The sequence below is a fragment of the Salmo trutta genome, chromosome 23, assembly GCF_901001165.1.
Source record: "Salmo trutta chromosome 23, fSalTru1.1, whole genome shotgun sequence".
NCBI lineage: Eukaryota > Metazoa > Chordata > Actinopteri > Salmoniformes > Salmonidae > Salmo > Salmo trutta.
Window position 1 is genome coordinate 34,202,734 of NC_042979.1, and position 20,774 is coordinate 34,223,507.

General features: G+C 41.5%; 1 protein-coding gene and 1 long non-coding RNA gene across 3 annotated transcripts in view; both read left to right on the forward strand.

The window, feature by feature from the left end:
• Positions 1–20,774, forward strand: part of LOC115159858 (electrogenic sodium bicarbonate cotransporter 1) — an 88,855-nt gene that overhangs the window by 18,862 nt on the left and 49,219 nt on the right. For both annotated transcript variants that reach the window (XM_029709930.1, XM_029709929.1), the window contains exons 4-5: positions 1,263–1,398; positions 20,606–20,766. In XM_029709930.1, the coding sequence (XP_029565790.1) occupies positions 1,263–1,398; positions 20,606–20,766 (297 nt within the window). The remainder of the gene's footprint in view (positions 1–1,262; positions 1,399–20,605; positions 20,767–20,774) is intronic.
• On the forward strand, positions 9,480–10,970 carry LOC115159863 (uncharacterized). The gene is made up of 3 exons (XR_003868957.1): positions 9,480–9,879; positions 10,244–10,302; positions 10,775–10,970. It is a non-coding gene; the product is annotated as an uncharacterized LOC115159863 (long non-coding RNA).

Below are 20,774 nucleotides of genomic sequence, written 5' to 3' on the forward strand. Positions count from 1 at the left end.
AGCATGAGCTTAAAAGTATTGCAACTTGGTATGAACTTTGAACTCTTATTCACTAAAGAAGTGATACCTCCTAGCCGTTGCGTTAGCGAAGCAACTGTAGACATGGGCTAGGACGAACAGAGTATTTGTTCTACCACACGACGACGGTACTACCAAGTATTCATTCTACCACCAGACGTTCTTCAAAGGACAACCCGGCCTCCCATCTACGACCAACCGATCGAAGCGCAGCTCAGAGTAAATATTTATTGCATTTTCCTTTTTCAAATGGGTGGTAATTTAGAATGCATAAGATACTGTATTTACGATAGCATAGCTGCCTACAGCCCGATAGAGACACAAAATCTTTTTGTTCCTCAGTCTTGCCGCTCTTTCATTCAAAATCCAACCCCCTTTCTTTGTGTAACCAGCCGTTTTCCTTTAGGACGTAATCAATGTATGATACATTCTGTGTATATGTAATTCTGTGTGATTTATTTAGTAAATAAATAATTAAACCAAATTTTGTATTGCTGATTCAACTTGTTAGCCAGGGTTCGTGAAGATATCCAAGCATTTACAACTTTCAGATGAGACTAAATAAGGTGAGGATTAAATATTGACTGCTGTTGATGTGAAAGATTACTAGGTCTTTGAGAGTTTATTCAGAAGATAACAGCTCTATAAACATTATTTCGTGGTGCCCCAACTTTCTAGTTGATTACATTCACCTGATTAGCTTAATCAGGTAATATTAATTACAGAGAAATGATTTTATAGAATAGCATGTCATATCACTTAATCCGGCATAGCCAAAGACACGACAACTAACAATTACCAAAATAAAAACTAGACGGTCTGAGATGCTAAAATTTGGAAAAAGTAATGGCAAAATGTATAGAATTGCAGGACATTGTCTTTAAAAACAATTTTTTGTTGTTGTTGTTCTCAGCTACATGACACAATGTGTAGAATTGCAGATGCTAACATTGCAACTGCATCTGAAAAGAATCCTGAATTAAGTCAGTCAGTCTGTGGAGCTTAATAATGGCCACAGTAGGAAACTCTCTTCCTTCAGAGAGTCTGGTGAATAACAGCTTAACAACCTCTTAGTGCCATCACTTCTACAGGTGTTGCAGAACTTTTTTTCTCCTTTTATCATAAGTGATCGCAGATGTCAACACTTAATATTTTACTGCATTGCTCACATATATACACTACCAGTCAAAAGTTATTCTCTCTCTCTATCATCCATCCATCTTGTCTGCTGTCTTTCCCCATAGTCTCTGCAGCAGCAGAGAGGATAAGGTTTATCCTGGGTGAGGAGGATGACGGCCCCCCGCCCCCTCAGCTCTTCACTGAACTGGACGAACTGCTGGCCGTCGATGGACAGGAGATGGAGTGGAAGGAGACAGCCAGGTGAGGAGAGAGATATTCTCTCTCTCATTTATTATTTATATACATACACACACACACACACACACACACACACAGTACCAGTCAAAAGTTTGGACACAGCTACTCATTCAAGGGTTTTTCTTTATTTTGACTATTTCTACATTGTAGAATAATAGTGAAGACATCAAAACTATGAAATAACACATATGGAATCATGTAGTAACCAAAAAAGTGTTAAACAAATTTAAAATATATTTTAGATTCTTCAAAGTAGCCACCCTTTGCCTTGACAGCTTTGCACACTCTTGGCATTCTCTCAACCATCTTCACCTGGAATTCTTTTCCAACAGCCTTGAATGAGTTCCCACATATGCTGAGCACTTGTTGCCTGCTTTTAACTCACTCTGCGGTCCAACTCATCCCAAACCATCTCAATTGGGTTGAGGTCGGGTGATTTTGGAGGCCCCCACACTATCACACCACCTCCTCCTTTCTTCATGGTGGGAACCACACATGCTGAGATCATCTGTTCACCTATTCTGCATCTCAGAAGGACAGCGGTTAGAACCAAAAATCTCAAATTTGGACTCATCAGACCAAAGGACACATTTCCACTGGTCTAATGTCCATTGCTCGTGTTTCTTGGCCTAAGCAAGTCTCTTACTTTTATTGGTGTCCTTTAGTAGTGGTTTCTTTTGCAGCAATTTGACCATGAAGGCCTGATTCAGGCAGTCTCCTCTGAACAGTTGATGTTGATGTGTCTGTTACTTGAAATCTGTGAAGCATTTATTTGGGCTGAAATTGCTGGTAACTCTAATGAACTTATCCTCTGCAGCAGAGGTAACTCTGGGTCTTCCTTTCCTGTGGCGGTCTTCATGAGAGCCAGTTTCATCATGGCGCTTGATGGTTTTTGTGACTGCACTTGAAGAAACTTGAAAAGTTCATGTCTTAAAGTAATGATTGACTGTCGTTTCTCTTTGCTTATTTGAGCTGTTCTTGCCATAATATGGACTAAGCCTTTTGCCAAATAGGGCTATCTTCTGTGTACAACCCCTACCTTGTCACAACACAACTGATTGGCTCAAAACCATTAAGAAGTAAAGAAATTCCACAAATTAACAAGGCACACCCAGTAATTGAAATGCATTCCAGGTGACTACCTCATTAATTTTTGTAAACATTTTAGTCATTTAGCAGACACTTATCCAGAGCGACTTACAGTAGTGAATACATACATTTCATTTCATGCATTTAAAACAAATAAAAAATTGTACTGCCCCCCCCGTGGGAATCGAACGCACAACCCTGGCGTTGCACACACCATGCTGTCGTTGCAAACACCATGCTTTACCAACTGAGCCACCATGAATCTGGTTGAGAGAATGCCAAGAGTGTGCAAAGGTGTCATCAAGGTAGCTTTACTACATGATTCCATATGTGTTATTTCATAGTTCTGACATCTTCACTATTATTCTACAATGTAGAAAATGAGTAGGTGTGTCCAAACTTTTGACTGGTACTGTATACACACTCACTATATCGTATGTGGACACCTGCTCGTCGAACATCTCATTCTAAAATCATGGGCATTAATGATTATGGAGTTGGTCCCCCCTTTGCTGCTATGACAGCCTCCACTCTTCTGGGAAGGCTTTCCACTAGATGTTGGAACATTGCTGCGGGGACTTTTTGGGCGATTAGGCCTGGCTCGCAGTCGGCATTCCAATTCATCTGAAAGGTGTTCGATGGGGTTGAGGTCAGGGCTCTGTGCAGACCAGTCAAGTTCTTCCACACCGATCTCGACAAGCAATTTCTATATGGACCTGCTGAAAATGGAAAGGGCCTTCCCCAAACTGTTGCCACAGAGTTGGAAGCACATAATCATCTAGAATGTCATTGTATGCTGTAGCGTTAAGATTTCCCTTTACTGGAACTGAGGCCTAGCCCGAACCATGAAAAACAGCCCCAGACATTATTCCTCCTCCACCAAACTTTACAGTTGGCACTATGCATTGGGGCAAGTAGCGTTCTCTTGCCATCCGCCAGACCCAGATTCATCCGTCGGACTGCCAGATGGTGAAGCATGATTCATCTCTCCAGATAACGTGTTTCCACTGCTCCAGAGTCCAATGGCAGCGAGCTTTACACCACTTCAGCTAACACTTGGCCTTGCGCATGGTGATCTTAGGCTTGTGTGCGGCTGCTCGGTCATGGAAACCCATTTTATGAAGCTCCCAACGAACAGTTATTGTGCTGATGTTGCTTCCAGAGGCAGTTTGGAACTCGATAGTGAGTGTCACAGCCGAGGACAGATCATTTTTACACACTTCAGTACTCGGCGATCCAGTTTTGTGAGCTTGTGTGGCCTACCACTTTGCGTTTGAGCTGTTGTTGCTCCTAGACATTTCCACTTCACAATAACAGCACTTACAGTTGACCGGGGCAGCTGTAGCAGGGCAGAAATTTGACGAACTGACTTGTTGGAAAAGTGGCATCCTATGACGGTGCCAAGTTAAGTCACTGAGCTCTTTAGTAAGGCCATTCTACTGACAATGTTTGTCTATGGAGAGTGCATGGCTGTGTGCTCAATTTTATACACCTGTCCTCAACAGGGTGGCTGATATAGCCAAATCCACTAATTTGAAGTGGTGTCCAAATACTTTTATGTTTATGTGTGTGCACACACTCATGCATTTAATTACACACTCTTTGTTTGTTGTGTCAATTGATTCTATGTATTTATGTGGGAGCAGCAGCATTCTCTATTGTCCAAAGTCTAATGTCCCCCTTGGGGACAATAGACTATATCGTAACACACACACACACACACACACACACACACACACACACACACACACTTTCCTTTAGTCCAAGCGTCTCAGAGAAGGAGTGGTCAGTTCAATCATCATGGTCTTACACAGTTAACCCTCTTTGACCTTGGGCCTTCAAGGCTTTGTGACATTTACCCCCTTGTCACCAACACCCACCCAGCTATAGTATATCAAAGTCATACTATCTACATCATATTGGTGAAGGACTCATTTAACAACATCTCAACTTGATGTTCTCTCTGTTCCAGAGCTGTGTTTATCTTCATTAGGGTTAAGTGTTTCCTGTTTCAGTGCTCTGCTAAAGTCCAGGGAATGGCTCCAATATGGAGTTGCTTGAGTAGGGCAGTAGCGTGTGTATTTACATGTATGCGTGAGTAGGAGGAAGTGTGTGTGTGTGTTTGTCCATGAATGCGTGCATAGGGTAGTAGTGTGTCCTCTGGTGAACTACTAGCTCACTCTTATCTGGATGAAACACTGCTCTGTTCCCTCAGTGAACCCAGAACACAACCTCTGTGACCTCCCATGTGATCTGTCCCTCTTCCTGAACAGGTTGCTTTCTGACTATGTATCAAGCGTCTCAGAGTAGGAGTGCTGATTTAGGAACCATTTTGCATTTTACACCGCAATGATTAAGATGGACATGGGGAGACCTGATCCTACACTAGATCAGCACTCCTTCTCTGAGACCCTTGATACATATGGCCCCAACTGTTTCCAGTATTACATTAAAGATGACAAAAAAAAGTTATTTTCACCACTGCATGCCTGTGATGACATTCAATTCACTCTGAACATGCTAAATTCTCAAGAGTAAATTGTATGTAACTTTTGAGCCATATGGTAGAGGGATGCGGTTTGGACTATTGTTTTTCTGACAGAATTCTCTATGGAATGGACATATTTGTATAAACCTTTAATTAATTAATTAATCATTTTATGGGTGAACCCTCTATAGTATGTAGATGTGTCCATAAACCAGAATACACATGTATTTGTTGCTAAGATTTACAGCCCCCCTGCTGCCATGGTGGATGCTATTGGTGCTATATCCAAGTGTTTAACAAACTTTTTTTTTGTCCTCGAAGTTGGTCAATTTAGGGGATTTGAATCTGGATTGGCTATCCTCGGCCTCAGATCAATTTAAGAGTATATGCATTGATTTTAATCTTACTCAATTGATCTCAAAACCCACATGGCTAAATGTGAAAGCTATTCTTACTAATAAGCTAAATTAATATAATGCTGTATTTCCATATGATCTCAGTGATCATTGGCCCATAGAATGTATAAGATAAACAGCAAAATACTAGTTCTCGTTTAATTAAGAAAATAACCTTTTTAAACATTTCTCTCAAGGGTTTTTACATGACATGTTCTACTCTGATTTAGCCACTCTCCTGTATTCCTGACCCCGAATTGGCCCTAGAAAATGTATTCTCCATATCTGTTCCTCTGGCAAATAAACATGCCCCTTTTTTAAACAATTCAGAGTCAAAGATAGATCTAACCCTTGGTTTTATTTGGAATTGTCTGAACTCATTCAGATGAGAAATCAGGCCTGGGCAAAAAGCAAGGAAAACTGACTAGTGGACTGGCATTCTTTCAGACAGTTGAGAAACAGGTAGTACCTTGATTTAAGAAAGCTAAATGAAGCTACTTTTTAAGCTCTGACTCTGCTGGTTATCCTTCTCAATGTTGGAAAACAGTAAGTGCACTGAAGCGTACAAATTCCTCTTCCCTGCCTAAGCAAGTTCTCTCTGATTGCATCATAACTGAGAAATGGGATAACTGATGCTTTTAATCATAATTGTATCTTGAAGGCTTTATATTTGAGAGAAACAGTGGTTTAACTGACCTTGGTCAGTCAATCGACTGCTCTTCCCTCTGCCAGACTCTAGCTGACTCGACAGAATCTTTGTTTTCATTTGAATAATTTACTGTGCTAGATGCCTTGCTTAAGATTGATGTAAAAACAACAACACTGGGGCGGATATGCTTGATCCATTTTTGCTGCAGCTCTCTGCCCCCCTTGTTGCTGAATCATTAACCAATATTTTTAACCTGACGATTTCATCTGGTAATATCCCCAAGTAGCCCATGTACTCCCTCTTCACAAAGGTGGTGACCCTTGTGACCTAAATAATTCATCGCCCTATTTCTCAACTTTCTTGCCTAGCTAAAATATTACAATCCTTGATTAATTCTCAGCTAATATCTTATCTTTTATATGTATTCTAAATGTACATCAGTCTGGTTTTAGACCAGGTCATAACATTATCTCTGCTGCCTTCCTAGTTATAAATGATGTGGTTAACTGTATGGGTAAAGACATTGTCCTGCCCTCTTCATTGACCTGTTGATCACTCACTGTGAATTCAGAGGCTTTCCTCAAGTGTCCTTGACCAGGCTGCATGTAACTGGTTTAAAAGTTACTTGACATCTTTACTAAACTTTAGACATACCACACCTGGTCTCAGGGATGATTAACTCTGGAAATTCCATTGGTCTTTACTGAGTTAACTAAATGCTGATTTACCTTGTACCTTATTTGTGGAACAATCATCAAAATGTTCTTAAATGTGATGTTTTTGTACCAACCGGTCGATCTCCAAGCCATTCGTTGTCGATCACCAAACAATGATAAAGCCTTGCGTTCGTATTTAATTTTTTTCGTTTCGCGCTGTTGGCGGGACGTGCAGAACACTGTCTACCCGGTAGGGCAAGAGAGCACATCAAGTGCAGCTGTAGCCCTACCGCTGGCCAATCAGATAGCTCAGACCAGTGTCTGCACAGTTTCGTTGCGCATAGACTGTAAAAAGAAGCCTCGAACGCACAGCAAAGTTGATCATGTGAGGTTTCAAAACTTTTAAAACCATAACTACAGCGAGACTCAACAGATACTCAAAAACAGTAGCTCTGTGCTGTAAGTTCATGTTTAAGTTGATATTCAGCACTGTCAACACTTTGTTCAACAGTTTGATAAACCATATAATCATAATTTCGATAAGCTTACTTTATTTGCAGCTTGTCTTTTTTTAATATCAAGGAATATTTAACTTTCCCTGGTCAGAGGAGTAACAACATTCATTGGTGCGTGAGGCATAAGTAATGCAGTGGGACTTAAGTTTCGCCATCAGCTGGAAGACTGCGTTCCCTTTTCTCAGCAGAGAGTGGGAGAAAGAAGGGACGGTGAGTCGGGTGAGGCAGCCTCGCCGCTGCTCCCTCCCTCCCTCAGACTATCAGATGCCGGCCATCACGCCAGTAAAAAAATAGCCTACTGCGCTAACCTAATTGCTACATAACTGTTTTGAATTGGTTAAGGTTGCATAGGCTTGTGCTTTTTAAGTAATGTAAAAAAAAAAAAGGTAGATCTCGGCTTGCATTTTGGCTCAGAAAGTGATCTTGACTCAGAAAAGTTTGGTGACCACTGCTCTAGGGCAATTCAAAAAGCTGACTAAGGACCATATTACTGATGAATGTTTTTTTTTATGACCATGTTTAAAAATATGTTTGTATTTTATATAATTTTTGTAATTCAGGGCTCATTTGTAAAAGAGACCTTGGTCTCCGTATGACTCCCTGATTAAAATAAAGGTAAAATGTACAAGTATTTTTATTGCTTCGTCCCCCATCCCCTGCTATTTTCTGTGAACCTTGATGAACCCATAACATAGAGGGGTTGTTTTGTAAAGAAATAACTCTCTCACTCACACACACACTATGTATGTTGTGTCAATTGATTGTATTTACTTATGTGGAAGCAGAAGCACTCTGTTCAGTCAAATTTCCCCCTCGAGGACAATTCTAGTATATCATAACACACACTGACTCTTTCCTTTAGTCCAAGAGTCAGTCAGTTGGTCAGTAAATCACGGTCACTCATGTGCGTCAGTTCAACCATCATGGTCTTACACAGTTAACCCTCTTTGACCTTGGGCCTTCAAGGCTTTGCAACGTTAACCCCCTTGTCACCAACACCCACCCAGCTGTGGTATATCAAAGTCATACTATCTACATATAGGTGAAGGACTCTTAACAACACATCTATGCTTAATGTTCTCTCTGTTTATCAACAGTAGGTTTTAGGGATGGCAGGGATATTAGAATACCCGAACGGACGTTAGTATTGTAATGAAACAGGCAGGGAGCAGGTCTCGAACCCTCGACCTTCTTGCCCGAAGGCCAGCTCGCTATCGACTGTACGCAAAAGCATGCTCATGCGGCAGAGTCGATATCCGCGCTTCTAAACCCAGGGTCGTTACACTACTCCCGCCTTAGCTTGCGACTCAACGTCTTATAGGAACGCGCTCACCGGACAAGCACACGCACTGTCGTGGATGCAAGGTCCGATCACTTCTGACACCAGTGTAATGAAACGGCAGGGAGCAGGTCTCGAACCATCGACCTTCTAGCCTGAAGTCCAGCGCGCTATCGACTGTGCCGCAAAAGCATGCTCGGGCGGCAGAGTATTCATACAAATATTTCAAAACAGGACTATTATTTTTTTAAAGGCTTTGGCTAAAATTGTAATATCTATGTGACATTGCTACATAACCTACAAGTATAGACCATGACATTTGACATTTTATGACCGTTTTTATCATAAAGAAGACGCACATATAGCATATTATTGTTGGTCAATCAAAGCGGCGCTAGTCAGACGCTCCATATGTAGCAAGTGAAGTGGGAGGTTTCTAATCAATGCAAAATTGAATTTAAATGAAGTTGGCTAAATGAGGAGTAGACTACAATGATCAACCAACAGGTTGTCTTTTGTTTCATATGAATGGAGTTGTTATAGACAAGGACGCCTCAACCTAAGTTAGCCTTGCTACTTTAGCTAGCAAACGTAGCTTGCTATTGTAGCTAACTAGCTTCTTTACAACGATTTGATGCAGTCAAGACGGGCACTACCAGATGGTAGAGTATGATAGACAAACTTGTTGCTGTCATAGGTTGTCTATTGTAACTAGCCTGAGTCAGTTTGGTTAATTTCTCTCCCGCTGTGCCTCACACAAGACTGTCACACACAGACCCCTGCTCTTCTCTCTCTCCCCTCTCCCACCCTTCCAAGCAGAGCTGCGCTGTGCGCGCAAATCTCCATTTGAAGTAATAGCGGATATCCGAAAAAATATCACATTATTTGAATAGTGAAATAATTTTAATTGCCCATCCCTAGTAGGGTTAAGCTGCAATATGTAACTTTTGTATTTTTTTCTATGTTCAAAAGCTAGCATTAAGTACATCGCGAGTGGTCATCCAATGTGTGATGCAACAGTAACAATATGGAGTCTAGCCTAAGAACCTCTGTATTCACTTTCACTGTTTGGTCAGAATTTCCTGTCAGATTTAGTGTCGCGCCTAATGATTGACGAGACTTCCGCCATGAGCTGAATGCCTGACTAAATTATGACCAGGAAGAGAAATATTCGCTGAATCGTTTCATTATAGGAATGGTAGATTGATGCCTGCAACTTCTCCATCAAATCGAAGTAAACAAAGAAACAGAGTACTTTGCAGAGCCAACAGGCGAAAATAGAAAACGACAGAGCCTGGGCCAAAACGAGAGTGAACCTCGGATTTGCGTTTACAATCTGAAGAGGGCGAGCTAGCTAACGTTAGCTAGGGGATTCAAAACCGACCAATACTTGCCCTAATTTCTGCTGAAAAGGTAAGACATTGCTAGCTAATATATATTGCTAGATATACAGTGACATGTTGCTTTTGCTATTTAGTTGTAAATATGTATGCACGTGTTTATAGCTAGCTACTGTGGATCACTTGTTTTTATATTTTAAGTATTCACAGCTAGCTAGCTAGTGTAGCTAACTTTTTAGCTAGCTGACGCGACTGCAGTATTTGTTTGTTTCATCTGAATATAAAATGTTTGTAACAAGCTAGCTATGACTATATGTATAATTGTGCTATTTCTGATGTTTTTCTGAAAGCCGCACATCTGATTAGCCATGATCCTATATGATAACAAAGCTCTAGCTAGAAAATGTCTTTGAACAAAAATATATTTTATTTTTCAGTGCTGCTACAACTTCGAGGATGCAGTTGGCACATCCCTGAGTGGAGAAGGATCAGATCGGTAAGGACAATCTTTGGCAAAAACAGTCTGTTCCTTCATTGTATTTCCTCTACCTGGCCAAGAATTGACATAAAGTATACATCTTCTAATGTTGGCCATCTATATAGCTATAATGTTTAGGAATATTAACTACCCAGGATTTACTTTCAGTATTGATGACATACTTTCCCAATAGATTAGTCTACTGCAGTGATATTACTGTCCCCCCCATTTGAGCTGTCTGGACAAGATGCATGTAGTACTAGCTCAGAACCAACCCGTGTTGAGTATGACTGTAACATTGCATTATCTGAATAACTAGAAGCCATATAGCCTCCTTCTCCACTGATGTAAAAAAAAATAGTAACTCCCTTGATATTAAACTGAATGTATTTAGCCAGGGAATCTAAGACTGATGGTTGTGAAAGACAATTCTGTCATAGTTGTCAAAGGGTTAAATGAATGGAGCATGTTTGATTTATTGTTTATCTAGGTCTTCGTCTGAGCTCGACTACAGCAGCACTGGACTACATCAATAATCACCGTCCAGTCATGGAGAACGCTTACGGGGAGTGTGAACCTACAGAGTACTCAGAAATGTTGATGAAAGGGGCCTTCAACCAAACACATGAATCATATGTAAATAAGGGACGTTTGTGTGGGCAACAATAAACTTGTGTGTGAAACCATAATTGTTCATTCTTTACCTAGCATATTGAACTTTTGGAATGGTTTTAGATTTATTTGACTAAACTGTACACTTTTCCTGAATATTCAATTCAAGGGGCTTTATTGGCATGGGAAACATGTTAACATTGCCAAAGCAAGTGAAGTAGATAATATACAAAAGTGAAATAAACAATAATGAACGGTAAACATTACTCATAGAAGTTCCAAAAGAATAAACACATTACAAATTTCATATTATGTATATATTCAGTGTTGTAATGATGTACAAAAGGGAAAATTTAAAGGTCTTCACTCCAAATTAGCCTACCTAATTGAGGGTGGATATCCAGGAAGATGTATGGACTACCCTGGTATAAATACAGTACAACAAGTCGTTTCGATTACAAAGATCAAGTCAGAGAAAGGTTTATTGGGAGATAAACAAGAATACAATGTAGTCTCTGTAACCTTCTCTAAGGAAAACTTTCTAGTTGAGAACTGCACCCAGACCAAATCACCAAAAAATGACTTACAAAGATGTCACCATATCCAATATTTTTCCTAATTGGGATCCAGATAAAGAATACATACAGTATACTTGTGGAAAGTGGTCAACTGTTATGTAAACACATACTTGGTAATATATAAATAGAATAGTGCAGTGGTTAAATGGTAGCAATTGTGTTGTAAGGTGCAGTCTGAATTTGGAGCTGTCTGTTAGTATAGTGTTTTTTTAGTGATGGTGCCTCGTTCTATCCTGCTCACTCATCTGTACAGGAAAAAATACATGTAAACCAAACTGTTTAATATTCAGTAGGCCTTCATCATCTATTATGTACAAAGAGTTGAGTATCACACTTTCACAATCAATACACAACATCTTGATAATCAATGTAGCTAAATCACCACTTCTACAGATGAAATTAATATCAGTGTATTCTAAAATTAGCTTACATTAGGCTACATTTTCTACTTCACAGAGGTATGTTGGCAGAATGCCAACTTAGGTTCTCAAGAGCTACTAGCTAGGGCTGGGCGATATGGCCAAAATATCATATGGTATTTTTGACGGTATTTTATGTTTTTGATTAATAAAAGTTCTAAATTTGCTTTATGAGTAGTGCGTGACCCTTGGGTGGCAACACGTATATTAAAAATTATTTTAATGGGTCTTTCTCCATTTCGGATTGTTTTATACTGTTCAATTCAACTTCAACCTAAAATAATTTCCTGCATTTTCATCAATTTCCTGCACTCATTTGAGCTAATTTCCACACTGCCACGATATGGGCAAAAATAACCAAATTTAACCAAATGTTGCAATTGCGATTTAGATCAAAACACTTGGGTGAACTTTTGGAATCATGGAAATAGAATGTTTATAATTCTATAGTTAGAATATAAATAATAGTGGGCACTTTGAATACAGTGTTTGACATGACAACAAATGAAAATGCCATGGATGAGTTATTGTGACAGGGTAGGAACCAAAGTGATGTTCCATGTTTCCTAGGGGGCCCTATAATCTTTGGCTACATTAAATCTTTATTCATATAGCCAACATATTCATGCTTTGCCTATTCCTCTTTGATTTAGAAGATACTGTTGCACAAACAACATGCTGATTTAGGCCTCCATCGGCACTGGTATCAGGCTGTATTAGCGAGCTACGTTTGCTCTGACTCAGTACTTTTTTTTCAAATCATGAGCGCTAGAAAAATGGAATTCCAAGTTGGATGACCGTTCAAAACTATTTTTCCCAGTCGGAGCTGGTTTCTTTCAAAGTTCCCTGTTGTCTTGAACGCTTGGAAGTCGGAGAGTTCAGAGTTCCAAGTTGTTTTGAACATGGCATTAAATGGGTTGCATGTTTCGTCACAATATTGTTTTGATTGTTCATTTTAGGACTGATTCCGAACCAGTGATGCCAATTTAGCAATTTTCAGACTACCCTGGTAACTTTCTTTTCAAACAGCACCTAGCAACAAATTTAGCTACTTTAAAAAATGTATTTGGGACTTTTAGGAACTTTTGGAAAGTGACTCAAACGCTAAAATGCACGCATTTTCCCTCTAAATGACACAAAAACGATTTTCTCTGTCACACACTCAGTCACAACACATGTGACTGGCTGCAAAAGTGCTTTGTGAGTGACGTCTGCAACAGGCAGCAGCGGGCCAGCAGCAATTTCAGCAAATTGCAAATCATTATTAGCTGACTGCAGCAGTAGTACGGGTTCGACGAGCCAAACTCAATGAATATAGTTGGTCACGAATGTTTGATCTTAAACAGAATTCAGAGGTGGCCAGTCAATTTGAGTAACGTTAGTGTGGATTTAACGGAAAGACGCAGTTTTACGTTATCACGCAATGACATCACAACGTCATTTAGCAACAAATCAACCTGCCTCTAGCAACTTACCCTGAAAATTAGTTGGCAACACTGTTCCGAACTGAGCATTCTTCTCCATGCATTCTCAATGGGCGCAGATTAAGTCTCAAGTGCATTGCTGTTGCTTAAAAACGCGATGACATTTCAAAATAGGGCCAATTATTAATAGGATAACCTTTTGATATCGCCATATTGACTTTAGTTTCAGTATAATGTTAGCTAGCTTGCTAAGATTGAGGGGAGGCCACTGGATTTTAGCTAGCTAATGTTGCTAGCTATTTTAACGGACTTTGCTAGCTAATGACAACATTGCCATCTGTATAAGGTAAATTTGATGACATGATGGTGGCGGCATGGTTGTTTCCTACTAAATAGTTGCCTTATGGTGTTTCCAGGCCTCTATAGTGTAACTTAGGCGAAACAGTCATAGTTTGCTTCCATTCTACTTTTCCACATCAATATGGCTGCGGTGTCTGTAGAACGTTGATTACAATGACAACGATGTGACCGAGTGAAGTGCAACTCATGAACCCTAACGTTATAGTATTGTAAGGACAAACGACTTCCAATGCATGTCAAAGTAATGTTCCGATTTTTACACTGCTTTATCCACAAGTGTGATAGCTATCAAGTTAGCTTCCATGTACGTAACATTGCAAAAAATATATAATTATACCCAGTCTATGTTTTTACTTGTTCTGAAGATATCGTAAAATGGAATTGATGTATGTCCTTTAGCTGTTATCTATCGCATTCATTTTCAGTGTTCACAGTAGTGGGGCGCCGGTCACCTGTTTGTTCACCCAAACCCGCCCGTAATCGCTAATTACCCATCCGCACCTGCCCAACCGTATGTGATAATTGAACATCTGAGGCCCGCACCGGACCCAAAACTGCAAATATAGAACATGTGCTTTAGGATACAGTCAGACAGACGGTGGAAGTTTTTTTTGACTGGGTGCAGGATAAATTTTTGTCTGATTTAGATATGTTTCTGCTAATAATTTTTGACGTTTTGGTTGGCTATTTGTTAGTGAACTTGTCTATAATTAGATACATGCAACTTCTCTTCTGTCATATGTTGCCCGAGAAGACTAAATAAACACTTGCTCACCAGAATGTCATAAATGATAGAATGTATGTTTTAATCTAGTTGATATTGATAAAGTTTTCTCTTGTCATCTCTGCTTCTTTCATGGAGCAAAGATATTTAGGGACGGGGAAAAATCCAATAAAAAACAAAAAAAAATAGATTTTCTGTGCAAAATGTCCAAATGACATCAGTTTAATGGGTTATAAGGAAATAGAAAGCTGTGAAAATAACCCAACATGCTTCCGATAAGATTTCAGTTTGTCTCGGATTAATATTTTATGTGGTTGAAATACTATCAACTTTGTTGATGCTGATTAAAGATTTCACCTCAAGGCCTCTCAAGTGGCGCAGTGGTCTAAGGCAGTAGAAGTCCTGGTTCGAGTCCAGGCTCTGTCACAGCCGGCCGCAACTGGGAAACCCATGGGGTGTTGCACAATTGTCCGGGTTAGGGGAGGGTTTGGCCAGCAGGGATGTCCTTGTCCCATCGTGCTGTAGCGACTCCTGTGGCAGGCCAAGTGCAGTGCACACTGACACGGTCGCCAGGTGTACAGTGTTTCCTCCGACACGTTGGTGCGGCTGGCTTCCGGGTTAAGCGGGCATTGTGTCAAGAAGCAGTGCGGCTTGGCTGGGTTGTGTTTCAGAGGACGCACGGCTCTTGACCTTTGCCTCTCCCGAGTCCGTACGGGATTTGCAGCGATGGGACAAGACTAACTACCAATTGGATACCATGAAATTGGGGAGAGAAAGGGGTAAAAAAAATAAAATAGATGGCACCTCTACACCTCAGAGCATTAACATTCTCTCAAGATCCTGAAAAAATAAATCCTATTTCTCCACTCCTGTTCCCGAGTCAAAATATATCATGGTGTGTCATTTTACTGCAAGAAGTGCTTAATTCTGCAGGAGTTAATATTAAGACTGTGAGCAGTGGCGGTTCTAGACCATTTCAACTGGGGGGGCCAAGCTGGGGCCAGTTGTACTGTTAGAGGGGCCAGTTACATTAGATGTTATTGTTGTCATATCGTTTTCTTCACTGCATTGCAGGCATTAGCAGGCAAAAGACCATGTTCATAATCATTAGTGTTCCGCGTTGCCACTGTCTAATAACGGATGTAAAAAAAGAACGATAGCAAAAATGTGTTATGTAAAAATGATTTCATACTCCACATTTAGGGGGGCCACAAGGGGGTCCAAAATTGTTGTCACAGAACCGCGCCTGTATGTGAGAGGTTATAAACCTATAGTCAGTGTCCAGATTTCAGTTTCCATTTAATCCCTCTGAACAGTAGGCTACAGTTCCATTGACGTGCCGTAGGTTTATTTGAAGTCCCCGTCTTGTTACTGTCGAATTTGTATAGCACCTCAGTCATCACACATAACATAGGCACTGCAATCATCCTCTTTTACCACTTCACCAGATCTTTCCCAAACATGACTTTTCTGGCCCTCAGTTGTCTTTATTTTCAACTCTTAATTTTGCATCTTTTCTCTTATTGAATTAAACTCTGACATTCAGTGGCGGTCGGTGCCGTTTAAGATTAGGGAGGATGATAATTATTTTAATGAACATGGCCTTATTTATTTTACAGCATATTGGATGACTGTCATTCATGTTCCATTTACCCAGCTCAATGTAACATCAATAGGTTTAGGCTCCCGAGTGGTGCAGCGGTCTAAGCCACTGCATCTCAGTGCTAGAGGCGTCACTACAGACACCCTGGTTCGAATCCAGGCTGTATCACAACCGGCCGTGATTGGGAGTCCCATAGGGCGGAGCACAATTGGCCCGGTGTTGTCTGGGTTTGACTGGGGTGGCCGTCAATGTAAATTGACTTGCCTAGTTTAAATAAAGCTTACACATACATGTAGCTGAACATTTTCCTGTACTCATTATGAGGTTGCTACAACCTAGCCTATGAATGAAAGTTTATAATGTAGTTGCACAGGTCGGGAGAATTTTGAGTAATCAATGTGACAGACAGTGACACGTTCAATTCCCATCTTGCACACTCTTGCCTGCATCTAGCTGATCTGGAGTGTAATAATTGGTTTAACATTTGCAAAAGTGATTTTCTATTGGATAAATTCAGGTATGTTTATCCCCGTTCTGTTTGCTTCTGTTTTAAGAAACATTTTTGAACAGAATCAGCGCGATGAATACACTCCTGATCACACACACACACACACACACAGTTAATTTTCATAGCAGCCACATGTGTGTGTGTATATATATATATATATATATATATATATATACTGCTCAAAAAAATAAAGGGAACACTTAAACAACACATCCTAGATCTGAATGAAAGAAATAGTCTTATTAAATACTTTTTTCTTTATATAGTTGAATGTGCTGACAACAAAATCACACAAAAATAATCAATGGAAATCCAATTTATCAACCCATGGAGGTCTGGATTTGGAGTCACACTCAAAATTAAAGTGGAAAACCACACTACAGGCTGATCCAACTTTGATGTAATGTCCTTAAAACAAGTCAAAATGAGGCTCAGTAGTGTGTGTGGCCTCCGCGTGCCTGTATGACCTCCCTACAACGCCTGGGAATGCTCCTGATGAGGTGGCGGATGGTCTCCTGAGGGATCTCCTCCCAGACCTGGACTAAAGCATCCGCCAACTCCTGGACAGTCTGTGGTGCAACGTGGCGTTGGTGGATGTAGCGAGACATGATGTCCCGGATGTGCTCAATTGGATTCAGGTCTGGGGAACGGGCGGGCCAGTCCATAGCATCAATGCCTTCCTCTTGCAGGAACTGCTGACACACTCCAGCCACATGAGGTCTAGCATTGTCTTGCATTAGGAGGAACCCAGGGCCAACCGCACCAGCATATGGTCTCACAAGGGGTCTGAGGATCTCATCTCGGTACCTAATGGCAGTCAGGCTACCTCTGGCGAGCACATGGAGGGCTGTGCGGCCCCCCAAAGAAATGCCACCCCACACCATGACTGACCCACCGCCAAACCGGTCATGCTGGAGGATGTTGCAGGCAGCAGAACGTTCTCCACGGCATCTCCAGACTCTGTCACGTCTGTCACGTGCTCAGTGTGAACCTGCTTTCATCTGTGAAGGGCACAGGGCGCCAGTGGCGAATTTGCCAATCTTGGTGTTTTCTGGCAAATGCCAAACGTCCTGCACGGTGTTGGGCTGTAAGCACAACCCCCACCTGTGGACGTCGGGCCCTCATACCACCGTCATGGAGTCTGTTTCTGACCGTTTGAGCAGACACATGCACATTTGTGGCCTGCTGGAGGTCATTTTGCAGGGCTCTGGCAGTGCTTCTCCTGCTCCTCCTTGCACAAAGGCGGAGGTAGCGGTCCTGCTGCTGGGTGGTTGCCCTCCTACGGCCTCCTCCACGTCTCCTGATGTACTGGCCTGTCTTCTGGTAGCGCCTCCATGCTCTGGACACTACGCTGACAGACACAGCAAACCTTCTTGCCACAGCTCGCATGTGCCATCCTGGATGAGCTGCACTACCTGAGCCACTTGTGTGGGTTGTAGACTCCGTCTCATGCTACCACTAGAGTGAAAGCACCGCCAGCATTCAAAAGTGACCAAAACATCAGCCAGAAAGCATAGGAACTGAGAAGTGGTCTGTGGTCACCACCTGCAGAACCACTCCATTATTGGGGGTGTCTTGCTAATTGCCTATAATTTCCACCTGTTGTCTATTCCATTTGCACAACAGCATGTGAAATTTATTGTCAATCAGTGTTGCTTCCTAAGTGGATAGTTTGATTTCACAGAAGTGTGATTGACTTGGAGTTACATTGTGTTGTTTAAGTGTTCCCTTTATTTTTTTGAGCAGTGTATATTATAACTCAGCGGAACAATAAACGTCCTTGCAATGTCAACTGTGTTTATTTTCAGCAAACTTAACGTGTAAATATTTGAACAAGTTCCACAGACATGTGACTAACAGAAATTGAATAATGTGTCCCTGAACAAAGGGGGTGTAAAAATCAAAAGTAACGGTCAGTATCTGGTGTGGCCACCAGCTGCACTAAGTACTGCAGTGCATTGCCTCCTCATGGACTGCACCAGATTTGCCAGTTCTTGCTGTGAGATGTTACCCCACACTTCTACCAAGGCACCTGCAAGTTTCCAGACATTTCTGGGGGGAATGGCCCTAGCCCTCACCCTCCGATCCAACAGATCCCAGACGTGCTCAATGGGATTGAGATCCAGGCTTTTGGCTGGCCATGGCAGAACATTGACATTCCTGTCTTGCAGGAAATCACGCACAGAACGAGCAGTATGGCTGGTGGTATTGTCATGGTGGAGGGGCATGTCAGGATGAGCCTGCAGGAAGGGTACCACATGAGGGAGGAGGATGTCTTCCCTGTAAGACACAGCGTTGAGATTGCGTCCAATGACAACAAGCTCAGTCCGATGATGCTGTGACACACCGCCCCAGACCATGACGGAGCCTCCACCTCCTAATCGATCCCGCTCCAGAGTACAGGCCTCGGTGTAACGCTCATTCCATCGACGATAAACGTGAATCCGACCATCACCCCCGGTGAGACAAAACCGCAACTCGTCAGTGAAAAGCACTTTTTGCCAGTTCTGTCTGGTCCAGCGACGGTGGGTTTGTGCCCGTAGGCGACGTTGTTGCCGGAGATGTCTGGTGAGGACCTGCCTTAAAACAGGCCTACAAGCCCTCAATCCAGCCTCTCTCAGCCTATTGCGGACAGTCTGAGCACTGATGGAGGGATTGTGTAACTCGGGCAGTTGTTGTTGCCATCCTGTACCTGTTGAAGTAAGAAGTTTACATACACTTAGGTTGGAGTCATTAAAATTCGGTTTTCAACCACTCCACAAATTTCTTGTTAACAAACTATAGTTTTGGCAAGTTGGTTAGGACATCTACTTTGTGCATGACACAAGTAATTCTCCCAACCACTAGGCAGGTAGCCTAGTGGTTAGAGTGTTGGACTAGTAACCGAGAGGTTGCAAGATCGAATCCCTGAACCGACAAGGTAAAAATCTGTCGCCCTGAACAGGCAGTTAACCCACTGTTCCTAGGCCGTCATTGAAAATAAGAATTTGCTCTTAACTGACTTGCCTAGTTAAATAAAGGTAAAATAAAAATAAATAAATATCCTTAACCTCAGAACACAACCTCAACCTCAGAACCCAGAACACAACCTCAGAACCCAGAACACAACCCCAGAACACAACCTCAACCTCAGAACCCAGAACACAACCTCAGAACCCAGAACACAACCTCCATTACCTCCCATGTGATGTCTTCCTGGACAGGTTGTTTTCTGACTGTCTCTGAGGCCTTTCTGTCCAACCCCCCTCCCCCCGTTCTGTACATGTAGTATATAAAGTATTTTGTTAACACTTTATTTTAAGGGTCTGTAATAAACCATTTATAAGGTGTTTAAATTGTGTGTTCACCATTTATTAATCATTACTCCCGCATGAATAAACCATTTACTAATCATTAGTAAAATATTTTTGCAGTCCCTAATGTAAAGTGAGTGCTATTTATGCTTTATAAACACTTTATATTAATGTTTGAGTGACCACTGTAATTTCTCCAAAAAGATGGACATTCCATTGGTAGACTTTCCTGCAGTACCTGATAAAACAGTAAGAACACAAAACAGGATGTTTAAGGAAATATATACAGTATACATGTGTGAATAACTAACTTACTAATGTTTACAAATGTGGGAGTAATGATTACTAAATGGTGAGCAAACAGATTGTAAATGCCTTATAAATGATTTACTCAGGACCCTTAAAGTAGTCTTACCAGTATTTTTATTGCGTCATTCCGCATCCGCTGCTATTTTCCATGACCTGTGATGAACCAATAACATAGAGGGGTTGTTTTGTAAAGAAAATAAAACTCTCCTTGTCTCCTTTTGTCTGCGGCCCGTATTTGGCAGTGAAAGTATATGAAAGGTTTTGTCTACAGACCTTTATTGTGCGGTAACCTACTGTACCTTGCAGGACCTGCATCTTTGTAATGATGTGTATTATTTTTAAATCACACTTAAGGTTATTCCCTCTCCTTCTGTATCTCTCTCGTTCTTGGTCTCTCTCTCTCTCTCACACGCACACACACACACACACACACACACACACACCCCTCATGCTTTCGCTCTGTCTTAATCTATTCCTCTCTCTCTCTCAAGGTGGATAAAGTTTGAGGAGAAGGTGGAGAAGGGAGGAGAGCGTTGGAGTAAGCCTCACGTGGCCACCTTGTCCCTTCACAGTCTGTTTGAGCTGAAGACCTGCATCGAGAAGGGCACCATCCTGCTGGACCTGGAGGCCTCCACTCTACCACAGGTGGTTGGTAAGACA